The sequence below is a fragment of the Hemiscyllium ocellatum genome, chromosome 5, assembly GCF_020745735.1.
Source record: "Hemiscyllium ocellatum isolate sHemOce1 chromosome 5, sHemOce1.pat.X.cur, whole genome shotgun sequence".
Classification (NCBI taxonomy): Eukaryota; Metazoa; Chordata; class Chondrichthyes; order Orectolobiformes; family Hemiscylliidae; genus Hemiscyllium; species Hemiscyllium ocellatum.
In genome coordinates this window covers 82,089,166-82,103,305 of record NC_083405.1, presented here as the reverse complement: position 1 = coordinate 82,103,305, position 14,140 = coordinate 82,089,166, and the positions used below count along the sequence as shown (strand labels likewise).

At 40.6% G+C, this 14,140-nt stretch overlaps 1 protein-coding gene across 1 annotated transcript in view; it reads right to left on the bottom strand.

Moving 5' to 3' along the window:
• The window catches only part of LOC132815759 (cytoplasmic dynein 1 light intermediate chain 1-like), a 52,323-nt gene that overhangs the window by 19,073 nt on the left and 19,110 nt on the right, over nucleotides 1–14,140 (bottom strand). Inside the window, exons 7-10 of the mRNA XM_060824914.1 lie at nucleotides 8,564–8,699; nucleotides 6,854–6,965; nucleotides 6,279–6,338; nucleotides 454–498 (exon numbers count right to left, since the gene is read on the bottom strand). Coding sequence (XP_060680897.1) covers nucleotides 454–498; nucleotides 6,279–6,338; nucleotides 6,854–6,965; nucleotides 8,564–8,699 — 353 coding nt within the window. The remainder of the gene's footprint in view (nucleotides 1–453; nucleotides 499–6,278; nucleotides 6,339–6,853; nucleotides 6,966–8,563; nucleotides 8,700–14,140) is intronic.

Here is a 14,140-nt window from a genome sequence, read left to right as displayed (position 1 = left end):
GAAGCATGGCATTCCTACTGGATCTCCATCAACACACACATTTACTTGGACCCCATTTACCATCCCCTAAGAAAAAGATCACCACCACTGGAAGTGACATCGCCAACCCAGGGAAACCTAAAAAAAGCAGGCATTTCCACTAGTGCTTCATCCAGAGGCTCACTGATGATGTTACCTAGTATGGTGACGAGACACCAGAAACCGAAACTTTCAGCTCAGTGAGCAAACCTACATCCAGAACAAAAATAAGGAGATAAATAGGTACCCAGCTTCAGAAGAAGACTTGGCTAAATTCTGTTTGGGGAGGGAATAAAATGTTGCACAGTTTTCATATGCCGTAAATAAACTGTATTCCAGTGATAATGGGATTACATAGGGTGAAGTGGAGGAAATATACTGACTACGCAAAAGTCAGATGACAACAAAAACAATAATATCAAGGCATTTACTTACTAGTGGCCTTCCGGTTGAAAGAGGTGGCTGTTTTGCTAGGAAAGACTAAAATAAAACAACATACATATTATGATTACAGTTTTAATGTTGGGAAAACAATTTAATTGAATCAAGATTGAAAATAAAATATTTACTTTCACTGTTGTTTAACTATAGCAAGTCAGGTAAATGAGGGAATGTTAAGGAACAATCTCTCTGAAGTCTAATCTTTATTTATAGTTAGTAATCAAAAGTTACTGTTTAAAAAGTAAAGTTTCTTCCAGGTTTAAACAGAGATAGACCATCTCTCTCTAGCTGTTGTAACTAGTTAATAAACTAACTCGTTTAAGCAAAGTTTCTTTACTCCAGCATATTTCACTCATGTTTTTTCCTCCAAAGTGTATAAACTTAAGGGAAGCAAGGCTCCCGTGGTGCAGGGATAATGTCCCCATCTATAGAGCAGAAGTGTTCAAGTCACACCTGCTCCAGAGGTATGTCATACCACACTCTGATGAGGTTGATTAAAATACTTATAAATACAAAGGGTTTCTTAGTTTATATGGTACAAGGGGAAAGTACAGATTGGTTGGCAAGTGGACTTTGTTGGAGGCATTGCTATTCCCACTCGTATTGCAGTCAGATGACTGACAGTTAATTTTTTTAGACTTTAAACCAGCCACGTTGATAGAGAAAAAGGGAACGAAAACTTATCTGGTTAACCTGGTTGGCTTATCCCCTTACAAGAATCCCTCCTCCTCACTGCGATAGGGAATTGCTGTGAGCCATGCACTATTTTCTTAATGTCTTTTCAATTGTTTCTTAATCATTTGCTGAACTCCTTTTCCCTTCAATTCCAGTCAGATCTGCCCCCATCCCTTTGAAATTAAACTTGTATAAACTCAAAAGTTGTTTCTGACTCAGTTCCCCCTCTCAACTGAATCACAAATTCTACCACATTATGTCACTGCTTCTTAGGGATCTTTTACTCTGACATTATTTATTAAACCTGACTGATCTCATATCACCAGATCCAAAACAGTTGGATCCTTGATTAGACTTACAACATAGGAAACTATTCTGATTACAGAACAACCTTGATTATCCGAACGAGATGGGCGGGGAGTATTTTGTTTGGATAACTGATTGTTGGGATAACAGATATGGTTTTTACGGGACCTTGACATCTTGTTCGGATAATCCGAAATTTGGATAACTGACGTTCGGATAACCGAGATTATCCGAACAGTACAGTACACTATCTTGAAAACTTATCTTCAGGAAAGTTAACTATCGCAATCTACAGGATCAAAGTCACCCAAAATTAACATATGATCTTGTTACAAGTTCTCATTATTTCCGGATTTATTTTCTGTCCTATATACCTACTGTTCGTACAAATGTCTGATCTCCCTTCTTAGTTCTTATCCCCACCTACACAAATTAATGATCATTTCCACACAATCCCTACAGTGTGGAAACAGGCCAGTCGGCCCAACAAGTCCACACCGACTCCACAAAGAGCATCCCACCTAGACTCTTCCCCTATCCTATTCCTATAACACTGCATTTCCCATGGCTAATCCATCTAACCTGCACATATCTGGACTGAAGGGGGAAACCGGAGAAAACCCATGTTGACAAAGGGAGAAATGTGCGAACTTCACACAGACAGTCGCCTGAGGCTAGAATTGAAACTGGAACCCTGGCACTGTGAGGCAGTAACGCTAACCAGTTAGCCAATTAGGGTACTGAATCCCTGTCTCAATTCCCCGACGGGGAGTGCATGCTATATCGGAGCTACTTTTTGCTGTTGTACTTATTCCATCCTGTACCAACAGTGACCTATTACCCTTTCGAACAGTCTCACACTTCTGAATATTTAGTTCCAGCTTTGATCTCCTTGCAACCATGTCTCTGTGATGGTATTTGCCTCAAATCAGTTAATCCATCTATTTTGTTCCGAATACAATACATATTTAAAAGCCATTAATTTTTTGTTTTTAAAAAAGCATTTACCCCCTCCGCCCCTTTGACTCTGGGTACCATTACCCAAACAGTTGCCCTGCAATGCTGCCACATCCTCTTGCTTTGTAAACTTACGTTTCCTCTCCCCCAATCTTTCCCTTCGTCTAATCAGTTTAAAGCTCTCTACAGCCTTTGTTATTCACCAGGATACTCGTCCCAGCATGCTTTAATGAAACCCATGCAACCAGATTACCTCTATTCTACCTGCACCAGTGCCTCATAAACTGAAATCCATTCAACCCATACTAATCAGAGTCACCCATTTGAATCTTTGACTGAATTTGCCCTATGCAGTTTGCTCATGGCTCAGGTAGCAATCCAGAGATTACTGCCATAGGAATATGCTTTTTAATTTAGCTCCGAACTGTTCAAAGTCTTTCAGCAACACTTCCTTTCTAGTGCTACCAATATTGTTGATATCAAAATGGATGATGACTACTAGATCCCACTCCTCCCTTTCCAAGGAGATAGGCCAAATGTTCTTAACTTTGGCACCAGGAGGTAACACAGCCTTCAGGGGCTTTTGCTCACATCAGCAGAGAGCAGTATCTATCCCCTGATTATACTGTCCTCTACCACAATTACATTCCCATTTCCTTGCCTGCCTTGAATGACTCCCTGTCCCATGGGGTCATAGTCAGTTCCTCAAGTGATAGACATATAATACATATGAACAAACTTACTACAGGTCAGCAAAAGTTCACCAAATTAACTCCTGGAACAGAGGGGTTGTCCTAAGAGGAAAGATTAAATACACTGACCTATACTCTTGATGTTTATAAGAAAGAGGTGATCTAATTGAGTATACAAAATTATTACATGAATCAGAAAATGCAGAAAAGATTTTCCCCTGACTATAGGGTTAAGAACCAAGGTATGCTAAGAGGAGGAGGAGAAATTCCTTCACTTACAGGGTGGTGAATCTTTGGAATTCTGTATCCAGGGAGCTATGGAGGCTCAGTCTTAAACGTTCTGAATGATTAATACTGACATATTTTCACATATTAAAAAAAGACATGATATGGGGACTGTACAGCAAATTGGTACTGATGTACATGATACTACTGAATGGTGAAGTAGACTCAGCAGGCTGAATGTCCTACAATTAATTTTAGCCATACTAATATAAATTGAATCAGACCATTTGGCCAAAACAGTCAATGGCGGTGTTAATGCTCCTCGCAGGTTCTAATCTATCTCAATTCATTCGCCCTTTTAAAATTTCTTTCTGTTCTTCACTTTTTAAAGGAAACATTTATGGGACATAGCCATCTCTGGCAGCATTTATTCACAGAGTTAAAAAGGGTGGTGGTGAAGCTGCCTTCTTGAACCATCTTGTGGCAAAGGTACTCTCGGGATGTTCAGATACAAAGTTCCAGGATTTTGACCCACTGATAGTTGAGGTATGACAATATATTTATAAATCAGGAAAGTACATGATGTGCACAGATACTTGCAGGTACACCTGCTATTACCTTGTGGCTTTAGGTCAATGAAGTTCCAGCTTTGGGAGATAGTTTACAAAAATCAATTAAGTGTTGCAGTGCATCTTGTAGATTGATGGATCAGTGGTAGAGATAGATGGCCAATCAAACACACTGCTTTATGAATACTGTTAGAGTTTGCATGTTAGAGCTACACTCATCTAGGCAAGTAGAAAATATTCCTTCACACCTTTACAATGCAGGGTACCTGATTTGCATCTCAGTCACGACAGTTGTAGTCATATCAGGGAGGAATTGCAGGATTGTGAAATTACTCTGATACTCAAATCTTTGAAACACAATTCACCCACCCCTTGTAATATTCTGAGTCAAAGGTTTTGGTTAGGTCAACATATGTAATTCAGAGATCCTTGGATGTGTCTGATAACAGGATGTCAAGAGTTCCTTTGGAAAGTTAAAAACCACCGTTTCTGTGAGGATTTTCTGAAGTAGGCAATTTAAGAGAGTGTGTCAAGACTTTCCTTGCTATAGAAAAGACAAAGCCTTGATAGTTTGCACTGTACAAGTTATCACACCTTTTGAAGAGGAATGTTACTTTCTGAAGTCTCTGGGTGAGGAGAGTCCCTTTTCCTCTCAAATTCATAAGATAAGATAAGATGAGTGTATGGAGTCTATGAGCAAAATTCTGCAAGCTCTGAATCCCTCAGTTGGAATAGCAGAGTTGCAGCAATGTTGAATTTTTAAAGATCAATTTGTTTGCTTTCTGATTGGGACCTCGGGCTGTTTGCACGCAGTGGAAGTTCGCTTATCTTTGTTCCAGATTTCCTTTGAATAAGTGTTAGAGATGATGATGATGATGTTGAAAACCTTCACAGCACATTCCAAACCCCTAAGTGCTACCCCTCAGAACAAGGGCAGCAGATACTAGGGAACACCACCAGCTGCAAGTTTCCATTTAAGCCACATAGTCCGAACTTGGAATAGCATCTCCTTTCCTTCACCATTGATAAGACAAAACTCTGGATTTTCCTAACTTCCTAAAAGCAGTGGATCCACTAAATGGATAATAGCAGTCAGTGCACTAGCTTAGCATTTCACAAGGCCAATTAAGGACGGACAATTAAGTATTGGTTCTTACCAGGACTGCTTGTTGTTTCCGAGGAATACATTTTAAAAATTGTGGAGGATCCACCATGGAATTAATGGGCTATCTCCTTCAGTTAGCAAGCAGTAAGTTAGAATATTATACGGTGCAGTCAAATTAGAATTAAGTTTGTTATGTGTTCTCAAGAACAGGAGTACAGGGAAAAGTATACAAAGTCACCACACCCAACGTCAACTTAGGTACAAAAGGTACCTAGGTATGAACATTTAGGTAAACTGACTGCCATCTGGGCCCACCAGCTGCCTCACTGCAGATTGCCAGAAACCCACCCACCCCCTAATACTGCCTTATATTAAGGTGGCTACTGTTTCACATTATATTGTCTCTTAATAGGAATCCGCTGAATACTATCCAAAACACTGTCTTAACTTGTGCCACGACTCTTTCACATATTAATCCTGTGCTCACCGACTTGTGTCAGCTCCTAGTCAAGAAATGATTTGATTTTAAAATCCTAATTTTTATAAAATCATTCCGGGAGTCACTCCTCACGATGTCTGAGTTCCACATTCTGCTATATCTTAGCACTCCAATTCTAGTGTCTTTGATCATGTCTGACTTTAATTTCTCCACCATTGATGGTTGTGTTTGTTGCCTTGGCTGCAAACTATGAAATTCCCTCACTGCAGTCCTTTTTCTTTTGTATTTTGTTTTCCTCAGGTTCCTGAAGACATTCCTTGAGACCTACCTCTTGCATTGAGATTTTAATCATTTAACCTAACATCCCCATGTGTGGGTCAGTGTCATATTTATAATGCTCCTGTGAAGCACAGTAGAATGTATTGTTGGCAATTAAAATTTGAGGAAGTCCACTTTTTTTTATATAAATACATAATGAGTGAGATAATGACTAAAGAATGTTTAGGGCTATTGGAGATCATAAAGGATAGTAGTGGGTGCTCTAAGAGTTTATGGTTGAGAGACTATTGAGGCCCATTCTTCATTTGTAGTGTGGATCACCAATACCCAATGTGAATACCAATAAGTGTGAGATAGAAAGTATGCTTTTCCAGAACTGAAATTCTTTTTGATAAGAACAGGGCACTAATTAAAGGTAAAGGAACTACAGTAATAAAATAAAGTGATGGAGAAACTTAGCAGGTCAAGCAGCACTTGTGGAGAGAGAAACAATTATTATTTTGGAATGCAATATGACTTCTTCAGAAATTACAATAATTGATATATAAATAGGAAATATGAAATATTTTAACCTGCTGTTTCATAAGAAACACTTGATCATCTTCTGATAAAATTTCCTTCTCATGTACTACCTGCAAGGAAAAGATTGCCAAAAATTATAGCCAACAATACTCCAAAATATGTCTCGATTCTTGAATTAGGAGACGTTATGCAATATCTTGGAGTGGGATGCACAACAATTCCTCATCTACAAGCTGTTTCAATCTTAATGAAATTAGTAGATCAGGATGGGCATGATCATTTGGAATACAATTACAACAGTTTATAGTTGGACAAAGAGTTAGTAAATAATTGCTTTCAGTGCAATCTTTTGCAAGTGGAAATTGAGTATTAAACTACTAAAAGTCTGGGATGTAATTGATAAAGCAATGGCAAGCATTAGTCAGATTTGTAATTTAATTTGAAATGATAATACTTTTGCAATATTAGTTCACTGTAAGATGGTTTTCTAATTATATAGTCACTTGGTATTGTTGGTATGGCTTACTCATAATATTTGAGGTTAAATATGTACATACCAGCAACATTGGAGATTATCTACGTGTACGTCAGCACAATTCAGATATGATCAGGAGATCGAGGTTACCTTTCTTACTGGAGGCTTCGTAATGCCATCTTCAAATTTGTCATCGGCTTTTAAAGACTGGAAATTTTCATGCAAAATTCCTATTTTCTTTTCATTGTCCCATCCCGCTGGACTATAGAAAAAACATATTTGATTTCAAGAAATAAAAGCATTAAAAAAAAGACCCAGAACCCAAACATTTGGCAGACAGTGCTTACAGCATATCTGTTAATAAAGGTCAACAGCAGTGTGAAATTCAAGCTACAATACTTCGATTTTTTCTCTTCAACAAAATTGAAGCAACCATTAAATCAACAATTTGATGCTGATTTACTTCAGCAACAATTAATTGTTCCCCAAATTTGAGAGGCAATTCAAGCTAATTACAGAACTGAGTGAAATTTAAACAATTAAGCATTTACAATAAAATTAGCAATACCAGGAACCTAATGCCAACCATCGCAATGGGATGGTCTCGATGGAAAAAAAATACATGAGCACATGTCATAACATTCAAGGCTATGGGCCAAGTGCTGGTAAATGGGATTGGACTGAAGGTCAGGTGTTTCTCGCATCTTCATGCTGACCAAATGTGCCGAAGAGCTCTTTTGCGCGGCATGATTCTATGATAATATTCAAAACTCATGTTATTTTGGAAAATCTAGACAGGGAAAACTGACACAGAACTATAGAACCCCTATGGTGTGGAAGTAGGCCATTTGACCCATTGAGTCCACATGGACTTTCTGAAGAATATCCTACCCAGACCTGCACCATCCCTCACACTGTATTTTGCACTTAATCTACATATTCCTGGATACAATGGGCAATTTTGTATGGCTAATCCACCTAAACATTTTTGGACTGTGGGTGGAAACCAAAGTATCTGCAGAAAACCCATGGCAACATGGGGAGAATATGTAAAACTCCAAACATACAGCTGCCCAAGGATGGGACTAAATCTGGATCGCTAGCAGAGTGAGGCTGCAGTGCTAACCAATGAGTCACCATGCCACCTGTATCATCCCAAAATATGTAAATGGTTAATTATGAATCCATTGTTGATTTACATAAAAACCCATCCGGTTCACTAATGTCCTTTAGGAAAGGAAACTGCCATCCTTACCTGTTCTGGCCTACATCGGACTCTAAACCTTTAGTAATGTGGTCGACTCTTAAGGGCACTCTGGGCAATAAAATCTGGCTTAGTCAATGAGACCCTCATTCCGCAAATGAATTTAAAAAATGCTGTTTGTCTAAAAAGACAATTAAGGAGTGAAGGATGACACATGAAACAAACAATGGTGAGGGATGGAAGTGTATTGAGGAAAAAAGAAGTCTTGACTTTTGTTTTTGAAAGCTTTCTCTTCTCTCGTCATTAGTGAACAGTTAGCTTTGTACTCCTGTGCTGCCCTTGATTTGCAAGTCTGGACAGTTTCCTGGCAGCCAGCATGACGCAAAGATGCCAATCCTACTCATTTTACAGCAGCACATTGAAATAGAGAATTACATGTATGCAAACCAAAGGGGAAACATGGATCACAACCAAACTGTGTTTCAATTGCTTTGGACAGAATTAAACAGAGTAGCTTATTTAAATTACTACTCGAGCTAAAGAGGACAAGTATTTTTAAAAACCTGGAAATAAAACTAAACTTTAAAACAAGTTTTGATTATTAACAAGTTATAAAAAGAAAGTTTACTGTATTTTAAACCCAATGTGAAACTTACATAAATACTGCATCTTTTTCCACAACTAGTACCGGTGAATGAAAAGGAAATCCATATAACTTATGGACAAGGTATTTATACATTAAGTCAATATTTTTATTTTCTTTTATTGAAGTATAAATAAGTGCTGCTCCATCTAAAACAAGAGCATTAAGGAAGATATCAGAACAAATCCAATTAATTGTAGTGATTAGCAATAGGAAAACAGTTTAGTATTACAATAATAAGTTACACGTAAGTATCAAGTACAACAGGCATACCTAATACAGCACAGCTAAAATCAGAGCAGGTTCATGGAGCCTTCCAGTAGCTGGAATCATATCTGACACAAAGGAAGACAGTTGTGACTCTGGAGCATTATTACTGCAGTCCTAACATATAGACAGGAGTCCCTCAGCTAATTGCCAATAATTCAAGTGTTCAGAATCTCTCATAATCCAGATGAACTAGATAACCCCAGTGTACAGCAGATCTGTGCAATAATCAAACTTAATCTAACAAGTAGCAGGAAGTAGTCCCTGCAAGAACTCAGCAAGTATACTTCCACAAGTCGCCCCTCCCCTTGATCTCCATGACTACGGTCATGGATAGTAAAGTTTTGTACTACCACAATCACCAAGACATGTACCAGTGTAACTTGGACATTCCCTCAATGTTGCCACAATACCAATGTGTAATTCGCTATCTAATCCAGACGATGGTACCAACATCCCAAGCAGGTGACCCAACAGCAAACGCACCTTGCTTCCCTCATCTGCTGAAATCAAATCAAATTAGATACATTTAGACAATCTTCATAAATAACAAATAAAATTTTTATTGAAAAATAGATTTTGTAATATTACAACAATAGAAAACAATACCATTCAAAACAACAAAAAGAAAGAACACCAAAAAATTGTGAAACCCAAACCACCCTCATGTACAAATATAGATGTATAAAAAATATAGATTAAAAAACCCAACTAACTACTTAACTAAATAAATAACTAACAATAAACTAATAATTAATAGAGCTCAGCCAAACAAAACACTAATTCTCTAATATCGAGGGCATTAATTTCCACATATTCATACATTCGCAATTCCCCCTCTCTGGATATTGGATGCGTAAAGCACAATTATATGGTTATATAAAAGCCCTTATTAGTGTGGTGGACAAATCGGTGTCCAGATATTCCAAAAAAGGGTTGTTACATTTTATAGAAATTCTCAGCTTTGTGGCATACCATACTTGAGAGAAAATCCAAGGGGACATGCTCCATAGCAATCTTCAACCAACTTGACAGGCCTGGGGGCTTTTCAGATACCCAATCTAACAAGATATTCTTTCTTGCTCAGAAAGTGAGAATGTTAAAAACTTTTTTCTTATGCGCATCTACAGGGAACACACAAGACAGGTCAAGAGAACAAATCGGGTCCGTCTCCATCCTTACACCCAAAATCCCCTCTGTTGCACTCACCACAGTGGTCCAGTATATTTAAGACGTGATCGACGATGCCCTCCACCGCATCTCCTCCACTTCCCGCTCCTCCGCCCTTGAGCCCCGCTCCTCCAACCGCCACCAAGACAGAACCCCACTGGTTCTCACCTACCACCCCACCAACCTCCGCATACAACGTATCACCCGCCGCCATTTCCGCCACCTCCAAACGGACCCCACCACCAAGGATATATTTCCCTCCCCTCCCCTATCAGCGTTCCGCAAGGACCACTCCCTTCGTGACTCCCTCGTCAGATCCACACCCCCCACCAACCCAACCTCCACCCCCGGCACCTTCCCCTGCAACCGCAGGAAATGTAAAACTTGCGCCCACACCTCCACACTCACTTCCCTCCAAGGCCCCAAGGGATCCTTCCATATCCGCCACAAGTTCACCTGTACCTCCACACACATCATCTATTGCATCCGCTGCACCCGATGTGGCCTCCTCTATATTGGGGAGACGGGCCGCTTACTTGCTGAACGCTTCAGAGAACACCTCCGGGCCGCCCGAACCAACCAACCCAATCACCCCGTGGCTCAACACTTTAACTCTCCCTCCCACTCCACCGAGGACATGCAGGTCCTTGGACTCCTCCACCGGCAGAACACAACTACACGACGGCTGGAGGAGGAGCGCCTCATCTTCCGCCTGGGAACCCTCCAACCACAAGGTATGAATTCAGATGTCTCCAGTTTCCTCATCTCCCCTCCCCCCACCTTGTCTCAGTCGGTTTCCTCTAACTCAGCACCGCCCTCCTAATCTGCAATCCTCTTCCTGACCTCTCCGCCCCCACCCCACTCCGGCCTATCACCCTCACCTTGACCTCCTTCCACCTATCCCACCTCCATCACCCCTCCCCCTAGTCCCTCCTCCCTACCTTTTATCTTAGCCTGCTTGGCTCTCTCTCTCTTATTCCTGATGAAGGGCTTATGCTCGAAACGTCGAATTCTCTATTCCTGAGATGCTGCCTGGCCTGCTGTGCTTTGACCAGCAACACATTTGCAGCAGTATATTTAAAGCCTACCACAGGACCAGAGATAATGGGTAAGAGTGCCCATACCAAATTTACACTTGGGACACGTTAAAGATACCCCGATTTAAATTTTGACAAATGATCCGGCGCCATGTGGACTCTGTGGAGAATCTTTAACTGTAAAGCATGGGTCCTATTGCCAATTGATGTCTTTCTTGCATTCTCCCAAATATCTTCCCATGCCTCTGAGGAGACTTCAACACCCAGTTCTCTCTCCCACACCCTGCAGAGTTGATTGAACTCCTCTGCAGAGCCGACCCCCAAAAGAAGATATCAAGTGCAGACAGAAAGTGTACTCTTAGCACTGAACACCTTCCTATGTTGGATTTGTAGGGATCAGTCAAAAGTGTAGATCTTTTGAATAAAATCCCTAACTTTGAAGAAAAAATGAACGAAGTTCCTGCTACATAGCTCATATTTCTGTGCTAACTGATCAAAATTGAGCCTCTCCATCAAATAAATCACCCATGCAAAACACACCCCTAACTGCCATTGTTTAAATCCTGAATCAATCATCCCTATTGAGGATCTAAAGTACAGCCTAAATTCAAATTTTAGATCCTCACTATAGGTTAAGAGAAGATGTTTTGCCAAAATTACCTTCCTTCTGCCGAATTGCCCTCCCTGCTTTAACAGTATTGATAACTATTACGTTATGGCAATATTCCTTAACTGTCTTCATTTTGTCCAAAAACAGCAAGCTAGTAAGGGCACACTTTGCCAGAGAGGTTTTGCTATCTAACCATATTGAAAGAAGGTGCCCACAAGCCAATCACTCATGTAAGATAAAAGCGAGCTTAGTTGATAGTCTTTAATGTCCAGGAGATCCACTCCTCCAAAGTCTGTGAGGCAATTGCAGTTTAGCTAACCTAATAAGGGGCTGCTAACAATGCCAAACCAAATCACTCCAGAGTATAAAAAAGATATGGCCACTCAACTCGATCAAATGCCTTCTCTGCATCTACAGAAATCACCAATCCCTGTATTGACTGTTGTTGATATGTCTGAATTACATTAAGCAGCCTCCTAATATTATCAGAGTATCTGCAGCCCTTTAAGTCGTCCATCTGATCCTCTTTACCTATAGAAGATAACAGTCTCCAGCCTTAACGCAAGAGTCTTAGAGAGGATATTAAGTCCACATTTAAGAGTGAAACGGGCCTGTTAGAAGCACAGTCCTCTGGGACCTTCCCTTTTTAAGAATAAGTGAAACATTGGCCTCTCAGAGATTGCAGGAGACTATTATGACTGCCCGAGTCATTGAACATGTTGAGCATCGGGCCTGACAATATGTTTATTAATGCTGAAAATGTGTTGCTGGTCAAAGCACAGCAAGCCAGGCAGCATCTCAGGAACAGGGAATTCGACGTTTCGAGCATAAGCCCTTCATCAGGAAATCTGTTTAATATGTTTATTAATTCCTTATAGAACTCGCTGTGAAGTCCGTCGGGACCGGGTGTCTTTCCACCCTGAAGCTGCTTCACAGCCTCCTGCACCTCGTGCTCTGATAAGGGGACATTGAGAAAAGACTCATTCGGGGGTCACATCCAGGAGCTCCATCTTGACCCAATCCTCCTCACAACCCTCAGATTGGTATAACTTAGAGTAAAATCTCTGGAATGTCACATTAATCTCTTTCAAATCACACGTTAGGTTCCCAAACCCTTCCCTAATTGACGTAATTGCTTAAGAGGCACTCTTTTTCCTGTTGAGATGTGCTAGGTACTTGCCCAGTTTGTCACCATGCTCACATAAAACCTTTGGCAAAAATAATCTCCTTTGTGGTTGTCTGCGTGAGCACGGAATTCAATACAGACCATAGCACCATAATCCTCTGTAGCTTGACCAACAAGAGCCTGTCAAAGGAAGCCTTTTCAGCTGCCTTCAACTGTGCTTCGAGGAGATGTTGCTGTTTCCGACTGGCAGAGTAGGAACGCCCTAAACTCCTTAGAGAACAACTCCACAAACCTATTATCCTTGAGGATAAAGGGATCCATTCGCCAGCGCCTTGGGCCCATTATAGAGTCCTTAATCTTAACCAACAGGTACACTGGAGTATGATCGGAGACGGTAACATTACCAATCGTACAAGATGCCACCAAGTCTAGGGTTATTATTGGGGTCAGAAAAATTCAAAAATCAATCCTGGCGTGACATCTGTGTGGATTGAAAAAAATCGTAAAATCCCTGCCTGTAGGGTGGCGACGCCTCCAGACACCCACCAACCCTAACTCCACACACAATCCACTAATTGTTTAGTTTGTGCAGACTAAATTGGGGGGCCTTTGGGCAACCTGTCTACTGTGGGATCCATGAGACAGTTAAAATCTCCCCCTACAATAATATACTGGGACTCAAGACTGATCAATTTGGAGAACGCATCTACCAAAAATTTGAGGGGATGGGCCGGAGGGCAATAAACATTTAAAACACCATATTCTTTCCTGCTTATCAGGGCTTTGTGCATTACAAACCTGTGTATGTCTTTAACACACTCCAGTAACTTAAAGGGGAGATTCCTCCTAACCAATATAGCCACTCCCCTACTTCTGGTATTAAAAGATGAAAAGTAAAGCCTTTCTGCTATAATTTCAAATACTCCCTATCATTCAGGTGTGTCTCCTGTAATAAAGCAATATCCACTTTTTCCTTTCTAAGACTCGAAAGTACCTTCTTCCTCTTAATTGGTGAGTGACTCCCCTTGTTGTTCCAGGTACGCCATTTAATCAAGTCATTAGCCATAACCTTCTGCAGTAACATTTAGATTCCAGAGGGGAGGAATTTTGATGACAAATCACCTAGCCTTCGTGTCGCAAGATCCATCGAACATAAAAACTACATAAACCCACCATAGTTAACAAACCTAAAAAAACAATAAAACAAACCAACAAAGAAAGTGCCAATGGCGCTGAATAAGGGAACTCACCCCCTGCCCAAAGGGGCAACTACACATCCCAGAACCCAACTCCCAGACTGCTGCCAATACTGCAGCCAGGGCATATAAATACCTGAGCCGTAAGTAGGCATCTAGCCATCCCAACCATTTTCACTTCTCT